The sequence below is a fragment of the Budorcas taxicolor genome, chromosome 21 (genome assembly GCF_023091745.1).
Source record: "Budorcas taxicolor isolate Tak-1 chromosome 21, Takin1.1, whole genome shotgun sequence".
Classification (NCBI taxonomy): domain Eukaryota; kingdom Metazoa; phylum Chordata; class Mammalia; order Artiodactyla; family Bovidae; genus Budorcas; species Budorcas taxicolor.
In genome coordinates, this window is record NC_068930.1 from 36188104 (window position 1) to 36206625 (window position 18522).

Here is an 18522-nt window from a genome sequence, read left to right on the forward strand (position 1 = left end):
ATGATCAGGAGAACAAGCAATTACTTTCAGCTTCTGTCTCCAGTTTTTTTCTTTATGAGAAATAGGAACTTGGTCTTCAAGGCCAGTTTGGTCCTAAGCAGGAAAAGATGACTTTGACAAGTTCTCTTAGCAAAGAGTAGAGATAATGGAAATTAAGACATAACTGGAACACACCTGAAACTAATACAATGTAAATCAACTATTCTTCAATTTAAAAAAGTGTTTAAAATTTTTTTTAAAAAAAGATTGTCCATATCAAAAGAGAGAGAGAGATAACTGGAGCATAAACATTAAAAAAAAAATTCAAGCTTCTAGCTGAATTTTCCAGAGAAGGACATCACATTGTATCATAATCTAGGAAGTATTTGAACTTCTCTGTCCATACTCCATGTGCATATACATACATATATTAAGAGACTCAGACCCTGGTTACTTCAGTGAGCAGCAAACATGTCTAGCATTTGGCCAGAATGGCCACCAGGCCACCAGCATGCCTGATGACTACAGACAAATCAGATATTATAGTTCAGTCCAGGGGTCCAAAAACTTTGCTATGAAGGGTCAAATAGTAAATAGTTTAGACTTTACAGTCCATGTGTGCCTTTTGCAACTATTCAACCCTGCTTTTGGAAACGGAAATGGCAACCCACTCTAGTATTCTTGCCTAGAGAATTCCATGGACAAAGAAGCCTGGCGAGCTATAGTTAATGGGGTTGCAAACAGTCGGATATGACTGAGTAACTAACACACACACACACACAACCCTGCTATTATGGTGCAAAAGCAGCTGTAGATATGTAAAAAAATGAGTGTGGCTGTTTTTCAATCAAACTTTATTTATAGAAACAGGTAGAAGGTTGGATGTGGCCCACAGTTCATAGTTTGCCATTTCCTGATCTATACCCCTGAACCTTGGAGTGGATTAGAGGGCCTCTAAGGATTGACTTCTGCATTATCGAGGAATATAGCTGAATTCTAAGGACTCTTAAGAAGGTCAAAAAGGTCTTGGAAGGGTATAAGAAGGTGTATATAGATGACTAGCATTTCTAGGAGAGCAAAGGTGTGCCAAACCTAATCTGCTTGTCCAAAATGGAAGCTCCTGCAGTTTGGATAAAATCCCAGCAATACGAGGCAGAGCTGGATTCCTGAACTGTTCTGGGACTCCCAGAGAAACTGGACTTACATGGTATCCAAGAGTACATGATAGGGGTGTTTGCTAATTAGGAACATGATCTTCAGGGCTGGTGGAGCTAGAAAGGTTAGTCAAAGTGTAATAGGGAAGAGTCAATTTTGACTCTTCTATGCTGGATTTGTTTATTTGACTTTAACCCTTGTTTTTTTCTTTTTTGCCACTTTTGTTATTATAATCATACATAATGGCCTGCTTCAGTGAACCCTGTCCCCTCTGTCTGACCCTTAAACTGAAGTGTCTTTTTTAGCTTACTGAGAGATCATTTGACCCTGGCTACCTGTAAATGACTGCAAGAAACTAACACATCCCCCTGCCTAAGGTTTGCCATCCTAGGAGATATCTGCAAGGATCAAATGGTCTTTTTACTTTGTTTCCTTATCTCCCCCCATCTTTGATCCATAAAAGAACCTGGTATCCAGTCCCCGACAAGATGGTTATTTTGAGATATTAGTCTTCCATCTTCTCGGTCAGCCAGCTTTCCAAATAAAGTTATATTGCTTGCTTCAACACCTCGTTTCTTGGATTCACTGGCTCCGCATGCAACAAGCAGAGCAAGCTTGAGTTCAGTAACAAAAGTTCAAGAGGCCATTTCAGGGGGCAAATGGTATCCTTAACTTCAGTTGAGAGTGTTATAGTTATTTTAGGCAAGTTATCATTATTTTCTCAGTCATTGATTGTTTTTCTAATTGATTAGAAAGAAAAATTTTAAGCTAATTTTTGTTTCTTTCATGGGCTGAGCAGCACAGTATGGACTCTTAGCAGCACAGAATCTTAGGTCCCCAACCAGGGACTGAACCTGTGCTCTGTGCAGTAGGGGACTTTTCAGGTGGCACAGTGGTAAAGAATCTGCCTGCCAAGTAGGAGACGCAGGTTTGATCCCCGGGTCAGGAAGATCCCCTGGAGAAGGGAATGGCTATCTACTCTAGCATTCTTGCCTGGGAAATTCCATGGACAGAGGAGCTCAGTGGGCTACAGTCCATGGGGTCGCAGAGATGGATGTGACTTAGCAACTAAACAACAGCAACAAACAACCCCTGCAGTGGAAGCACAGAGTCTTAACAACTGAACCACCAGGAAGTCCCTTGAGCTAAATTTTTAAAAACATGTATGTGACTGGCAATAGATACTATCTATCAATCATGGAATAAATAACAATTTCAGTCAATAATCAAGAACTTATTACCAGTTTATGGAAAAGACTACTAAAAGGGGATTCCTTGGGAGGAAGTAAATTGAATCCAGAAAGGAAGAATGAAATAAAGATGGAAGAGTTTTTTAAAGTGATAAACATGTGAATAAATCTAAACTAAAAAAAGATGACGTGATGTGATTGGGAGTGACTGAGGGTGAGGGCAGTTTTTTATGATTGAGTAGCCAGTGAAGAATTTTCTGAAGGAGTGACATTTAACTTGAGAGCTAAATGACAAGGAACCAGCCATGCCAAGATCTGAAAGAAGCACACCAAACAGAGTGAACAGCTGATAAAAAGGGAATTAGGCTTGGCATGTTTGAAGAACAGAAAGAAAACTCCTATTGGGAGAAGTTCATGAGCAATGTGGTGAGTAAGAGACAGGTTATACCAGTAGTTAGAGGTCAGATTATGTAGGGACTTCTTTCACTGTGCTGAAACAATGCAATTTGCATTAAAAAAATATATACTAAGGAATATTACTCAGCCATAGAAAGAAATGCATTTGAGTCAGTACTAATGAGGTGGATGAACCTAGAGACTATTATACAGAGTGAAATAAGTCAGAAAGAGAAAGATAAATATCACATATTAATGCATATACCTGGAATCTAGAAAGATGGTACAGATGAAGCTATTTGTAGGGCAGCAGTGGAGATGAAGACATAGGGAACAGACTTGTGCACACAGTGGGGGAAGGAGAGGGTGGGACAACTCGAGAGAGTAGCACTGATACATATACATTGCTGCTGCCGCTAAGTCGCTTCAGTTGTGTCCGACTCTGTGCGACCCCATAGACGGCAGCCCACCAGGCTCCCCCGTCCCTGGGATTCTCCAGGCAAGAACACTGGACTGGGTTGCCATTTCCTTCTCTAATGCATGAAAATGAAAAGTGGAAGTGAAGTTGCTCAGTCGTGTCTGACTCTTAGCGACCCCATGGACTGCAGCCCACCAGGCTCCTCCGTCCATGGGATTTTCCAGGCAAGAGTACTGGAGTGGGGTGCCATTGTAAAACAGATAAACAGTGGTAATTTGCTGTGTGATGCAGGGAGCTCAAACTCTGTGCTCTGTGACAACCTAAAGGGGTGAGATAGGGTGGGAGTCAGGAGGAGGGGACATATGTATACCTGTGACTGATTCATGTTGATATACAGAAACCAACATGATATTGTAAAGCAATTATCCTCTAATAAATACATTAAAAAAAAAGAAAAAAAAAGAATACATGGCTGTTCCAGAGAAATTAGATTAAAAGGGGTGAGAGATTAGGCAGGTAGATCAATTAAGAAAACACTTTAGTAGGCCAGGTGAGAGAAATGGTGACTTGGACAAGCATGGTAGAAGCGGAGATGGAGAAAGGAAATAGATTTGTGATATGTTTTGGAGGTTGAGTCACAACACTTGGTGATATTTTGGATGTAGGGGATGAGAGGAATAGAAGAATCAAAGATGACTCCTAGTTTTCTAATCTGAGCAACTAGATGGATGGTGGGACTGTTTAGCAAGGCAAGGCTTGGGGGAGAATAGATTTGTAGGGAAAAATCAAGAGTTCTGTTTTGGACACATTTCATTTGAGATGTCCAGTTGTTTAAGTGGAGATATCAAATGGATACCTGTAGGTTGGGAAAATCCCCTGGAGAAGGGAAAGGCTACTCACTTCAGTATTCTGGCCTGGAAAATTCCATGGACTGTAATAGTGCAGGGAGTTGCAAAGAGTCAGACATGACTGAGTGACTTTCACTTTCACGTGAATCACAGGGGAAGAGATCAGAAATGGAGATATAAATGTAGGAGTCAAAAGAATATACATAATATTTAAAATCTTGATACCAGATGATGTTTAGCTAGGGGTTAGCCACTAAAAGTTTAAGTAATTCTTTTGGCACATGGTTACAAGGAGAAAAAAAAACCCTTTATCTTTTAGAGATACATATTGAAATATTTACAAATGACATGATGCCTGATATTTGCTTCAAAATAATGGGGGGAATGGGATGAGGTCTGGGTGAAACAAGATTGGCCGTAAATTGGTAACTGTTGTGTGCTTTTAGGGTAAGTGGTGGTTCATTTTATGAATCTACCTTTGTGTGTGTTTAGAATTTTCTTTCATAAAAAGTTTAAAATAGAATAAGGGGCATTTCCTAGTGGTTCAGGGACTCGTTAGGACTCGTGCAGTCACTGCCGAGGGCCCGGGTTAAACTTTGGTTGGGGAACTAAGATCCCACAGGTTGTGCAGTGTGGCCAAAGCAAGCAAGCAAGAAAGAAATCGAAAGGAACTATTTTATTTATGGTCTCCATTATAAGTGGTAGAAACAGAGATGGAGAGATGTAAATAAATTTGGGATTAAAAGTGGTCCTCCATTAAAGGTGGTACTGAGGTAACTATTTCACAGTCAACATTTTAAATAAGACGCTCAGAAAGAAAGCCAGAATAACCAGAGGTACATGAGGAAGAGGGTAAGTAAGATTAATCAGGTAGACAGAGGTCACATATATAGGGCCTTCAGTGTGGGGATATGACTGGGCTTACATTTAAGAAAGAGCACTTGGCTATTTATTCTAAGAATAGAATGCTGGAGAAAAACATTAAGCAAAAATTATCTTAAATTCTGATATCCTAAGCATAATTTGTAAAGAAGTCAACTGATATTGCTAGGTATTGTATACTTTACAGATACCTATTTTGTCCTTGTGATGTCTCTTTAAGGTAGGTATTATCATCACTATGGTACATGCTGGGGAACTTCAGCTCAGAGAGGTGAAGTCAAAAGTCACACAATTACAAGTGGCACAGTTCGAATTCAAATCTTTGTCTGACTTCAGTGATTCATTTTTCTCACTACACAATATTATGGACATGCTATGGATACCAAAAAGTTGCACAGATGGTAGGTAAGCTAGTGCTTCTAAAAACCTGGTCACAGACCTGACTAACCACTAAATTAATTTCTCTTGATCCAGACTAGCTGGATAGAAATGATGACTATGGATACATTATTGAGCCAAAATTTGACTGGTATTGCTGTCACCAACATTTTCTACTTCCGACTCACCTTTAATACTACTGCCAGAAGAGTTTTTAGATCACTCTACTTTCCCCCTTGAAAGCTGTTTCTGCTACAAAATCTATAACATAAAGGCCAAACATTTCAATGTAATATGCAAGGCTCTTCACAGTCTTTCTTAGCAGTTCTCAAACTTTTGGTTCTCTTTAAAGTTATTGAGAACTGTAAGGGCTCTTTGTTTATGTGGATTACAGCTATTGACATTTATTAGAAATTAAAACTGAAAAATTAAAAAATGATTAATTCATTTAAAAACAGTAAACCTTTAAATATTAACCAAAATAATACATTTTTTCCAAACCTCTTTAATATTATGGCTTTATAGAAGACCACTGAATTCTCACATATGCCTCTGCATTCAATCTGTTCTGATATGTTGCTCTGGTTGAAGTATATGAAAAATATCTGGTCACATCCATGTATGTAGGTGGCAAGGGAGCATTAATAGTCATCTAGATAATCTTGGATATTCTTCTTTGGTACTATACCGGACCTTGGTTAAGTGATAGTTGCTTAAAAGTTACTTGTATTACGGAATCTCACACCGTATCAGTGAACTTTTTGTCCTCAGTTACATTAAATTCATTGGTTTAACTTGCAGTTTCAATGGATCTTTTACTCTTGCATAATTCTGTAACATCCTAAATGGGATCATTTGGAAGTAATTGGTTCACTGAGTTATGTGGATCTTCCAAATGTTGACACATTTCATTATATAATTTAAAAAATCTTTTTTGCTAATGCCACCAGCAATCGCATCAGAAAAAAATGCTTAACTATTATGAGGCTGTCATGGTAGCAGATACAAGTTTTCAAAAATTCTTATTTTTGTGTGAAAGCATGAATTTTATCACGGATGAGAAATACTGTCAGTTGTTTTCCTTGAAGTAATAGGCTCACTATGCTCATTCTTAAGAAAATATCTGCCAAACACCCAATTCTGAATACCACAGCTGGTCTGCCACTTGTTCTTTTAAGATGGTCCATAAAAAAGAGGCTAGTTCAGCTTTGTAATTCAAATTTTGAAACTTCAACTATTTAGCAAGTGGTTTTCCTTGAGACAACCATACTTTGGTATGCAGCATAAGGACTTTCTGTGTACTTTTCATTTTATCACACAGAATTTTTTAACAGATATATACTCAAGGGTTGAGATTTAATACGATGTACTACCTCATCAAGGACATTCTTAAGTAAAACTGATCTTTGTTTTTCTAAAACTACTGGTGCCATATGGTGCCACGGTTTTGATTCGCACAGGTCTAAGCAGTTTTACCCATTATCATTTTTGCATCTTCAGTGCAAATGTCAACATACTGAAAAAGACAAATAATGTCTTGGTATTATTATGAAAATGGTGACTTTTTCATGGTCACTATTTGACCTTGCATGCACCACATCTGAAGAACCACTGCTTTATTCATTATTCTTTTCCAGTCACCTGTCCTGCTTCTGTTTGCCATCATCATCTCTGTGACTTTGCATATATTGTTCCTTTGCCTACAGTGTCTTCGTCAGCCAGCTGGCAAAATCTCATTTGTCATTTAATATCTGGTTTGTATTTCATTTCTGAGAAGCTGACTTCATGTCTTTTAAGCTGATTTAATCACTCTGGTTTTTGTGCTTCTGTGCCATTCTGAGCATACATTGTTTAGCATTTATCACATTGAGGGCAGAGGGTCTAAGAATATTTTTAAGCACCTACTATGTGCCAGACCCTGTGCTAAGTCTTTTACATGTTACTATTATATCCCCAAATTAATTACAGACTGAAGGTCCAGACAGACAGCTGAAGCTGAAGTCAAACCCACGCCCACTATTTCAGCAGTGTGGTAATCTTTACCCCTGTTTATCCCTATGGCACATAGACAGCACAGTTCAGATATTTAACTTATGTCCCTTGAACAGTCAAATAAATGAACTTAGTAAAAAATCTCAACTCATAATGCAAGGCTCTACAAAGTCTTTCATCTTTCAGAGCCTAGGGTTTGGCCTTTGGTACAGTATTTTTTATTCTTTATGTGCCATTTAGATTTGGAATCTTCATTTACTTATAGAAAAACTTGCATTTTCATTTCTTCCAGCAATGTGTTCCCAGCCGTGGGATGGTAATTTAATGATCACATTGCCATCAAGCTGGAAACACAAATGTTGACATTTGACAGTAATGTTTTTCCTCTCAAAGTTGCTTCAAGTAAATACTAATGGTGTATCCAAGTAAATGAAATAATTACTGAAAAAGCAAATGGTGTATATTTTTCAACATGAGTATTGAAGTTTTAAACTCTCCAAAGTTTTTTTTAGAAAAAACCTGTTTAACACTCATACCTCTTTTTCTACTTAGTCTGGGAGATTATGAAATGTGAAAATTCCAGTGTGCATCTAAGAAAAGCTTAATGCCTCAAAATTCCTTTATTTAAACTATAGTACATATCTTGAAAATGGGAGGAAGACCAGTGGTTCTCAAAGTATGGCCCCAGGATGAGTATCATCACCATCACTTGGGAATTTGTTAGAAGGACCCAACTCAGACCTATCAAATCAAAAACTCTGGGGGCCTGGGCCGACAATTTGTGTTTCAATAGTCCTCCAGTTATTGAGATGTATGGTTAAACCTGACAACCAGTGCGGTAAATGCGCTGTATCTTTTGGATAAGTGGATGCTACCTGTCCAGTCCCATCACTCCATGGGAAATAGATGGGGAAACAGTGGAGACAGTGTCAGACTTTATTTTTTTGGGCTCCAAAATCACTGCAGATGGTAACTGCAGCCATGAAATTAAAAGACGCTTACTCCTCGGAAGGAAAGTTATGACCAACCTAGAGAGCATATTCAAAAGCAGAGACATTACTTTGCCGACTAAGGTCCATCTAGTCAAGGCTATGGTTTTTCCTGTGGTCATGTATGGACGTGAGAGTTGGACTGTGAAGAAGCTGAGCGCCGAAGAATTGATGCTTTTGAAATGTGGTATTGGAGAAGACTCTTGAGAGTCTCTTGGACTGCAAGGAGATCCAACCAGTCCATTCTGAAGGAGATCAGGCCTGGGATTTCTTTGGAAGGAATGATACTAAAGCTGAAACTCCAGTACTTTGGCCACCTCATGGGAAGAGTTGACTCATTGGAAAAGACTCTGATGCTGGGAGGGCTTGGGGGCAGAAGGAGAAGGGGACGACTGAGGATGAGATGGCTGGATGACATCACTGACTCGATGGACGTGAGTCTGAGTGAACTCTGGGAGTTGGTGATGGACAGGGAGGCCTGGTGTGCTGTGATTCATGGGGTCGCAAAGAGTCGGACATGACTGAGCAACTGAACTGACTGACTGACTGACCTATAAAGAACTAATACATTGTAGAAGTTATGATTGGCCTATATGCAAGCAAACCTTTGACAATATAAGCTGTTTAGCAAGAGGTCTGCCATGCCAAGGGTCCAGGCAACCCTCACCCCCACATATGGTGGCCAGGCAGCCGAAGTAAAGAATCTCATTTCACCAAACAGAAGCCAAATTATTCCTTGACTCTGCCTTCCAGGATGTGGATAAACACACCACAACCATACTTAATGAGGAGTAAAGACATTTATTGATTTTCATGAACCATCTGCCATTCTGTCATAGGTAACTCCAGCCATGTACTGTTTAAATTGCTTCTTTTCTAAATGAAACAGCAACCTGCAATACATGTGTTTTATTACTACTGGAGTACAATATTCTATCATTTACTTTCAGCTACCAATGACAAGACTATTCTTCACAGGGATGTATTACCCTTATTCTACTTGCTTTGTTATTACATGGATTTGAGGAAAATAGTAACTTCTTAGCATTTTGACAACTAGTTGCAGGCATGTATAAAAAGCTTATTTTAGCAAAGAATATATATAAAATTTCCTGGCATTTTGCTAGAAGAAATGAAGGCATTAAAGGCTGATTTTTATTTACATTTTTCTAAAGAAAAGCTGATGAGAGACTCTGTCCTGAACCAGAGTTTTCTGTCTTTGCTGGGAGAAAGCCAGACCTGGGAGAGAAGGCTCACTGTAAATCAAGAGGCAGGAAGACTCAGAATCAGATGAATGGAATACTCAGGGCGTATCTTTGTAAGAGTAAAAAGGGCAGGGGATACAAGGAAATCATCCCATTTGTTACAAACCTGGATAGCAGTTCCTTATTCTTATTGGAAGTACATTCAGTTTGCTTAAAATACAAATGAGAAAGAAAAAAACCATACACTTCCTAAACATAAATGTTTATGTGAGTGATTACAAGTGAAAGTATAAAAATTTCGTTTGATTCTATGTACATTAACAATGCCACATTATAGGAAGAATAAAAATTGTAGAGTGAGACAGATCAGGGTTTGAATTCTGGGCTCTGACAACTGCTAGCTGAGTGAATCTGGCCAATTCTTAATTTCTCTGATTTTCAGCTTATAGGGCTATTACAAGGATTTGATATAAATATTTGGGATATGACTTATAAAGGGTAGGTGATCAACAGACAGGTATTTAAGTATTAAAGCAAACTGATGCTTAGATAACTGGTATGCGTGTGCAGTTTGCCTAGTTGGATTGAGAGTTATACCACTTGGTCTCAATCTCAAAAACTAACTTCTCTTATTTCGCCTACATGTTAAAAAACTATAAACTGCTTGCCGTTTCCCCAACCTTTCCACGACACATGAAATAGGACAGAAAGAGATAGAAATAAAAACAACAAATATTCCCCTAAAAAATAATCCATATAGACATAACATCTTAATGAAAGCCAAAAAAACAAATTGCTTAAAGAGTGATTTCACTTACAGTGAAGTAAAGAATTGTATCACCATTTATTCATTTGATCTTGTTTCTTCCTCATACTACCATAGCATTTCAAAGTAACATATTATTTATTGCTAGTAAAGTGTTACAAATTGGTTTTTCTATGTTAAAATTCCTCTGCATTTACCAGAATGCAGCAGGCTACTTTAGCTAAAGATCCAGGGCCATAAAACTTGTCCAATGCAATACAATCATTTTAATAATATTCTACTCTTGGAATGCAGTTATAAAGATAGATGATGGCCACTGAGTGGTATTTACAAAACAAAAATAGCTCTCGTACAACCTTAAAGATGCAAAAAACTCAGCAACTGAAAATATGTTTTAAAAAATTCCTATATTCCACAAGTCAATTTTACATACCTGAGAATTTTCTTAGGAATCTGTGATGGAGATGAATGACTCCTTTTCTTCTTCTCTGAGTCCTGTAGTGACCCCTCCTCTGCTCCACCCTTCTCTGTGACTGCTGACTGCTCTGCCCTGGCTTTGCTCTGATCCATGCTGAGCTGGCCTTGGGCAGGGTCGCACCTGTACATGAAGACAATGGCTGGCTTCTCGTTGGGGTCTCCTTTTGCCTCTGTGAACCAGTGATGGCGCTGAACTGGAGGAGGTGGCAGCATGTGGATGACTGTGCCATCCAGGCCCACCAGTTTCCCTTTCTCCCGGTCTTTCTCTTTGTCGTCTTCCTCGTCTGTTTTCCGACGGCGGAAGAAACTTTTAAATGAGATCCAGCGTTTAGGTTTTGCGTCAGCTGCCCGCCTGCTGCCTTCAGAGTGCAAAACTGATTCAGCTTCCGTTGACCTGGTCGGGCTGGTTGGCTTGGTCCAGTTGGTGAAATGCCTCTGCAAAAGGTTACTTGCGTGGTAAGGGGAGGAAGTCGAGCGTGGTGGGGGAAAAGGGGCTGGTGGATCACTTTGGGGGTTCGTCACTAATTTGGAGGGAGGGGTGGTGACTGGCTTTGTGAGTGGATCTTTCTGTGCTTTGGTGGTAGGACTTTCTGTGGTCTGAGGTGCTTCAGCCTCGGTGCTGGGCTGGGACATGAAGAGAGATTTGGGGCGCACTGGTGTACCCTTGGGTGTAGTCTTAGCAGCACCGGCATCAGGAGGAACTGCATAAAGCTCTTCCACACTGCAAGCTTTAGGGCCAGACTGGGGCATTTCTGGAGGAGACTGCGGGGGCTGGATAGAAGCCACAATCTGAGAAAGCACGGTGCTCGCTTTCTCTCGGGTGCTACTGCTACTGCCCACCACCTGAAGCTCCTGAGTGCTTTCTGTTTTGGCCACAGGTTCTTGAGTGGTTCTCTGGAGCTTTGTTGGGGAGCTGTGGTTGGAACTGTAGCTTCTCTGTGGTGAAGACTGACTTCTATTAAGACAGCTGTTAAACTCCTGAACCTTCTGAGCCACTGAGCCCCTTTTGCGCTCTGTGCTGTTTGAAAACCCTTTAGCTTGGGGACATTCGGTGGGTTTGCCAGTAGTGTTATCAGACGCTTTGCTTTCAGTCTCTATTTCTTCGTAAGTGTGGCTTATTACACTTGTGGTTTTTTCCTTCACTGAAAGTTCTCCACTGGTTCCGAGAAAACTCTTGTAAATGGCTAGATTGTCATACGCATTTGGATTGATTACAATGGGAACTTTGATAGCATTTTTGGAACTCCGAGCATAAGTTGGCTCATCATGAATGATAATTGGAAAAGGTGGCATACCGGCATTGTTATAACTGTTAAATTTTATTTCAGACAAATTGGGTGACTTCACAGGGATGGTTTTGGAGGAAACATTTGTAGCTGTGGGTGAAGTAGGTGCTGATTTGTGACAGATTTTCCTTGGAGGGACATTCGGTCCAGTCCCACTGCTGATTAATTCAACCTTAGGTATCTTCTGTCGTGGACTGGTGCTGGAAGTCCATACTTCCTGGTAGCGGATGGCGCTGGATTTTTGGAAATGGGCACTTATGTGTCCTGATGTCAATGCAGGTGATGTCACCGGAGAGTTTGGAGTAGAAGATGAACTTTTAGTCTTGGGACTGTTAGCATGGCCCTCAAGGTGCTCACTGGCCATGGCTGCTGACACATCCACGACCGTATACGGCTTGCACAAAGGCTGTTCCAGATTCACAACTCGGTAGGGCTTTGCTTGCTCTTCCACAGGAACAAGGTTTATGGTTACTGCTTGCCCAGCAATATCTGTAGAGGCTTTACTTTCTGGCTTCTCAGTCTGTACAGCAATCTTGCCATCCTTCTCTTCTAATCGGAGAGCAAGGACTGCTTTGTGTGTCTCTGGAACTTTTACTGAGCTTTTAGAGGCTTGTGAGGAATCCTTCTCCTGATCATTACCAGAGAGGCTTTCAAAATTGGGCTCACTTTCCTTTACGTCCTTAGAATCTCCCGGGTTACCAGGAGCAATTCCCCCATTACAGATCTTCTGGGATAAACTGCTGGCTGTCTCAGAACGTGATTCTTCTGTTAAAGAGGAATCTGGGGATGTGGAGTCAGATGACACCATGCTCTGAGTGCTTCCTGGTCCATAGGAGACCACAGAATTCTCTTCATAACCATTCAGGATTTCATCATAACTGTCATCATAGTCTACAGCACAGATTCTCTGCAGAGATTTATTTCGCAGGGGGACGGTATTCCATTTTTTGTCCACAAAGAATCGCACAGGAGACAAAGTGTTTGCCCGAAAGTTGGCAAAACGAGGTTGCCCTCTCATGCGAATCTCCATGGCCAGCAGTTCTTCATCACTCTCATCCCAGCTCTCATGCTCCTCCTCCATGTTACTCAAAAGCACATCTTCCTCACTCTCTTCACCACTAGAAAACTCTGGGTAACAGAATCGACCCCCTTCATTACTGATCACTTCTGTGCTCCCACTCAGAATAACATGCTTGCCCTGAGTATCCTTCATCCCGCCCATCATGCAACTTGGTGGAAGCTTTCTTTCCAGGGATCGTTTATAGCAATCATTTATTCTTCCTAAGAATGTCTCTCTGGAGTTAGTCTCATTTTCTTTTATTTGAGGGGTGGTATCCAAGCCTGCTATCTCCTTTAACACCTCAGTTAGTCCATTATTGTTATTTGAAATCTTCTTTGCGCTATCGTTATTCCCATAAGGCTTAGGGACATGGCTAAATCCTTCAACATCATCTTCATTATTATTATTAAGTGGTTTCTGATTCAAGGCCATCCTGTTTCGGTTCCATCCTATGACGACAGGTTTATTCTCACAGTGTTCTTGTATACTAAGCTCACCACACACACTTTGCCCATCTGCCACCATCATAGTGGGCTTCACAGCGATAGTGGGTTTTTTAGCCACAGGAGGCCGGAAGTTTCCAGTGTTCCTGATACGGTGGTTGTTACTGTGGTTGGCATTAGTTTTATTGCCATGGGTGATGGGTGCCTTCTCAGGGTCTGGGGGTAGCTGGTGTAAACTTTTAGGTTTAAAACAGTTCTTGCATTCACCAGGTTTCCAAACGTGTTCAGTAAAGGTATTACAAGCAGACATTTTTAAAAATAGAACTTCACAGACAATGCTCTCCTTTCAGTGCATGGCAAAACTTTCATCTGTTAGTTTTCACCTCTCCTGTGTTCCTTAGCAGCTCTTCTAAGTGTGATCAACCTGATGGTGGAAGGGGGAGAGAAGAAGAAAATCTGAATGGAAAAGGTACTATGACATTTATTATGATGAATAATTAGAAAATATTGGCTCCAACTTTCCTTAAATCAAAAGACTGAGAAATAAACCAATTTGGGCACTTTATGAACTCTCTTTAGTTAATTAGCATTTTGAAATGCTAGTTTTTAAACCATAATTTTATGCATTCTCACTGAACCAAGTGTATATAATATTTCATTTGATGTCTCTGTGACAGTGATATGTGAGCTTCCCCTCCTGGAAATGAAACCATTCTTTCTGTTATCCTCCAACCTAAAACTTCTTAGTCCATTGTGGGTTCCTCTTCTTCTGCCTACCCTTTATGTTTGGATACCTCATAGACTCCTCAAACACAATGCATCCAGGACTAATCGTTTGGCCACCTATTTTCTCAACTGTTAAGATGCTTTTATACTCTAACCAGCCCTCCTCTACCCTCCAGGCCACCTTCTTCCTCTGTCTTTATCCTAATTCAGCTACTGTCACTATCATCTACCTAGATAGCTAAGCTTCAACCTTCAGATCATTCTTGACACCTCTCCCCTCATGTCTAACTACACATCCTAAATCCTGCTGTAAATTAGTCTTGCCAACTTTATCTATTACATTTCACTGGCACCCCTTCCTATTACCAGACACTGCTGGTAGTTCAGATACTCACCATCTTTTGCCTAGATTCCTGCAATAGGTTGTTAACTGATCTCCATGCCAGCAGCCTCACCCCATCCCAATCTAACCTCTCTACCTTTGTTACTCAAACTGTGGTCCTTAGTAGAGCAGTATCAGCATCATCTTGAAGGTTGTTAGAAATGTAGTATCTAAAGTTCAATCCCAGTCTTACTGCATCAGAATTTGCATTTAGTGAATTCTCAAGTGACTCCACCATTCTCTACTATTATCAGATTTTTTTCTATAATGCTAATATGATCACCATATTACCTAGCTTAACTATTCTGTGGTTCAATATTACCTAATGCATTGGCTCCAAAAATGTCAGATAGGGGTTGCAAGATGGGTAAGAACCACCTGGGGAAACACCCAAAGTCAGTCTCTTAGGGAAGAGTCTAGGAATCTGATCTTTAAACAAGGTCTCCAGGTAATTCTATGTACACTGAGGTGTTGGAACCTCTGAGTTACAGGATGAAATACAAGCCTCTTAGGTATTTAGGATATAGTCCTTGCCTCCCTTCTAACCTTATGTCTTAAAAATCAACTAGTCTTTTCAAACTCTAAATCCCACTGGGCTACTCATTTCTCCTTGGTACCATCAAAGTCACTTAGACATATCTCCATGAACAAGCACTTTCACTTTTAATTGTCTATTTTCTCACTAGTTTTTGAACTTTTTAAAGCCTGGGCTATATCTTATTCATTTCTATATGTCTAATGTAAGGAGTTGGATGAGCTTCCCTGGTGGTTCAGTGGTAAAGAATCTGCCTGCCAAAACAGGAGACACAGGTTTGATCCCTGGGTCAGGAAGATCCCCTGGAGAAGAAATAGCAACCCACTCCAGTATTCTTCCTGGGAAATTCCATGGACAGAGGAGCCTAGTGGGCTACATACCATGGGCTCACAGAGAGTTAAGACACAACTTAGCAACTAAACAACAATAGCAAGGAGCTGGATAAACACTGGTTGATTAAATGTGCTAGTTTGAGGCTTATCTTAAAAAAAAAAATCTTGTGGCTCTGTCTCTCTCTCTTGTCTCTCTCTTTGGCACAGTGCTACAAACCTTCCTACTACAATCTTACATTTCCACTTTGGATATTATAATAAAGCTGGCAGTGGGCATGTACATGTAAGAACTATTTTAATAGCTGGAAAGTTTAACTTCATTCATGGACAATGACAGCGACCAGTGTCTTTGGTTTGTCAGAAACACAGCCTTTCGTCAAGTTTCAGCACATTTATAAGAAAGGAAAGAACATTTTTTTAGCTAATATATACAAAGCTACATCCCTTGTAAACAACACTCACAGAGCACTCTGCCTCAGTGGAAGAAATGCAGACAAAGATGAAAGAATTCCACACAGAGAGTCCAATGACTTGGCCAGAATCTAAGTTCATTCTTTGCTGGAGATCATGGAATGTCTTTTTTCAATAAAGTTAAAATATATTTTCAAGTGTTTGTTTGAAAGTATTTATTTACTCTTTAAAATGTTCTGGAAGTTATATACTTTAGTTGATAAAACTACTTCTTGGTATTCTTAGACTGAAACTTTTTGAGCAAGGGGAAGAAAGGCATAAAATTAGGCTGAGAAAGAGAGCAGGGTCCAGATCACATGGGGCCTTTTATAGCCTTTTTTTTTTTTTTTTTTATTATTATTATTTTTTTTTTTTAATTTTAAAATCTTTAATTCTTACATGTGTTCCCAAACATGAACCCCCCTCCCACCTCCCTCCCCATAACATCTCTGTGGGTCATCCCCATGCACCAGCCCCAAGCATGCTGTATCCTGCGTCAGACATAGACTAGCGATTCAATTCTTACATGATAGTATACATGATAGAATGCCATTCTCCCATATCATCCCACCCTCTCCCTCTCCCTCTGAGTCCAAAAGTCCGTTATAGACAGCTGCGTCTTTTTCCTGTCTTGCATCCAGGGTCGTCATTGCCATCTTTCTAAATTCCGTATATATGTGTTAGTATACTGTATTGGTGTTTTTCTTTCTGGCTTACTTCACTCTGTATAATCGGCTCCAGTTTCGTCCATCTCATCAGAACTGATTCAAATGAATTCTTTTTAACGGCTGAGTAATACTCCATTGTGTATATGTACCACAGCTTTCTTATCCATTCATCTGCTGATGGACATCTAGGTTGTTTCCATGTCCTGGCTATTATAAACAGTGCTGCGATGAACATTGGGGTACATGTGTCTCTTTCAATTCTGGTTTCCTCGGTGTGTATGCCCAGCAGTGGGATTGCTGGGTCATAAGGGAGTTCTATTTGCAATTTTTTAAGGAATCTCCACACTGTTCTCCATAGTGGCTGTACTAGTTTGCATTCCCACCAACAGTGTAGGAGGGTATAGCCTTTTAAAGTATAGAGTTTCCTAAGGGCAGTGGGAACCCAGCAGAGGGTTTAAAACAAGGAAACAAGATGACATAATCTACATTTAAAAAAGACAGCTTTGACCAAAAAACCTGAAATACTTAGGTATAAGTCTAATATGGTATGTGCAAAATCTAAATGCAAAAAACTAAAAGACTGATTAAAGAGATCAAAGCTCTAAATAAATAAAGAAATACATCAAGTTCTCTCAGTGTTGTTAAGATGTCGATTCTCCCCAAGTTCCTCTGCAGATTCAATGTAATTCCAACCAAAATCTGAGAGGATTTTTTGTAGAAATCATCAAGTTGATTCTAAAATGTATATAGGAAGGCCAAGAAACTAAAATAGCCAGAAATAATTTTAGAAAAGAACAAAATATGCAGGACTCATATTACCGGATTTTAAGACTTTTAAGCTATAGTAATCCTGACAAGGTAGAACTGGCAAAAGGATAGAAATATGTACAGATAAGAGAAATGGGATAAACAAATTACAACCCATAGGGCAAATCTAGTCTACTGCATGTTTTTGTATGCTCGTAAGCTAAAGATGTTTTTAAAATTGTTAACTGGTTGAAAAAAATTAAAAAGAATTATTTTGTGACAAGTCAAAACTATATGAAATTCAGATTTCAGTGCCCATAAATGAAGTTTTATTGGCACATCAGTTCAGTTCAGTTGCTCAGTCTGTTCGACTCTTTGCGACCCCATGAATCGCAGCAGGCCAGGCCACCCTGTCCATGACCAACTCCCGGAGTTCACCCAGACTCACGTCCATCGAGTCAGTGATGCCATCCAGCCATCTCATCCTCTGTCGTCCCCTTCTCCTCCTGCCCCCAATCCCTCCCAGCATCAGTCTTTTCCAATGAGTCAACTCTTTGCATGAGGTGACCAAAGTACTGGAGTTTCAGCTTCAGCATCATTCTTTTCAAAGAAATCCCAGGGTTGATCTCCTTCAGAATGGACTGGTTGGATCTCCTTGCAGTCCAAGGGACTCTCAAGAGTCTTCTCCAACACCACAGTTCAAAAGCATCAATTCTTTGGCGCTCAGCCTTCTTCACAGTCCAACTCTCACATCCATACACGACTACTGGAAAAACCATAGCCTTGACTAGATGGACCTTAGTCGGCAAAGTAATGTCTCTGCTTTTGAATATACTCTCTAGGTTGGTCATAACTTTTCTTCCAAGGAGTAAGTGTCTTTTAATTTCATGGCTGCAATCACCATCTGCAGTGATTCTGGAGCCCCCAAAAATAAAGTCTGACATTGTTTCCACTGTTTCCCCATTTATTTCCCATGAAGTGATGGGACCAGATGCCATGATCTTTGTTTTCTGAATGTTGAGCTTTAAGCCAACTTTTTCACTCTCCTCTTTCACTTTCATCAAGAGGCTTTTTAGTTCCTCTTCACTTTCTGCCATACAGGTGGTGTCATCTGCATATCTGAGGTTACTGATATTTCTCCCGGCAATCTTGATTCCAGCTTGTGCTTCTTCCAGCCCAGCGTTTCTCATGATGTACTCTGCATATAAGTTAAATAAG

At 40.1% G+C, this 18522-nt stretch overlaps 1 protein-coding gene across 1 annotated transcript in view; it reads right to left on the reverse strand.

Annotated features, from left to right (window-relative positions):
* Nucleotides 1-18522, reverse strand: part of PEAK1 (pseudopodium enriched atypical kinase 1) — a 168223-nt gene that overhangs the window by 55538 nt on the left and 94163 nt on the right. The window contains exon 3 of the mRNA XM_052659771.1: nt 10632-13888. Within this exon, the coding sequence (XP_052515731.1) occupies nt 10632-13774 (3143 nt within the window). The 5' untranslated portion in view covers nt 13775-13888. The remainder of the gene's footprint in view (nt 1-10631; nt 13889-18522) is intronic.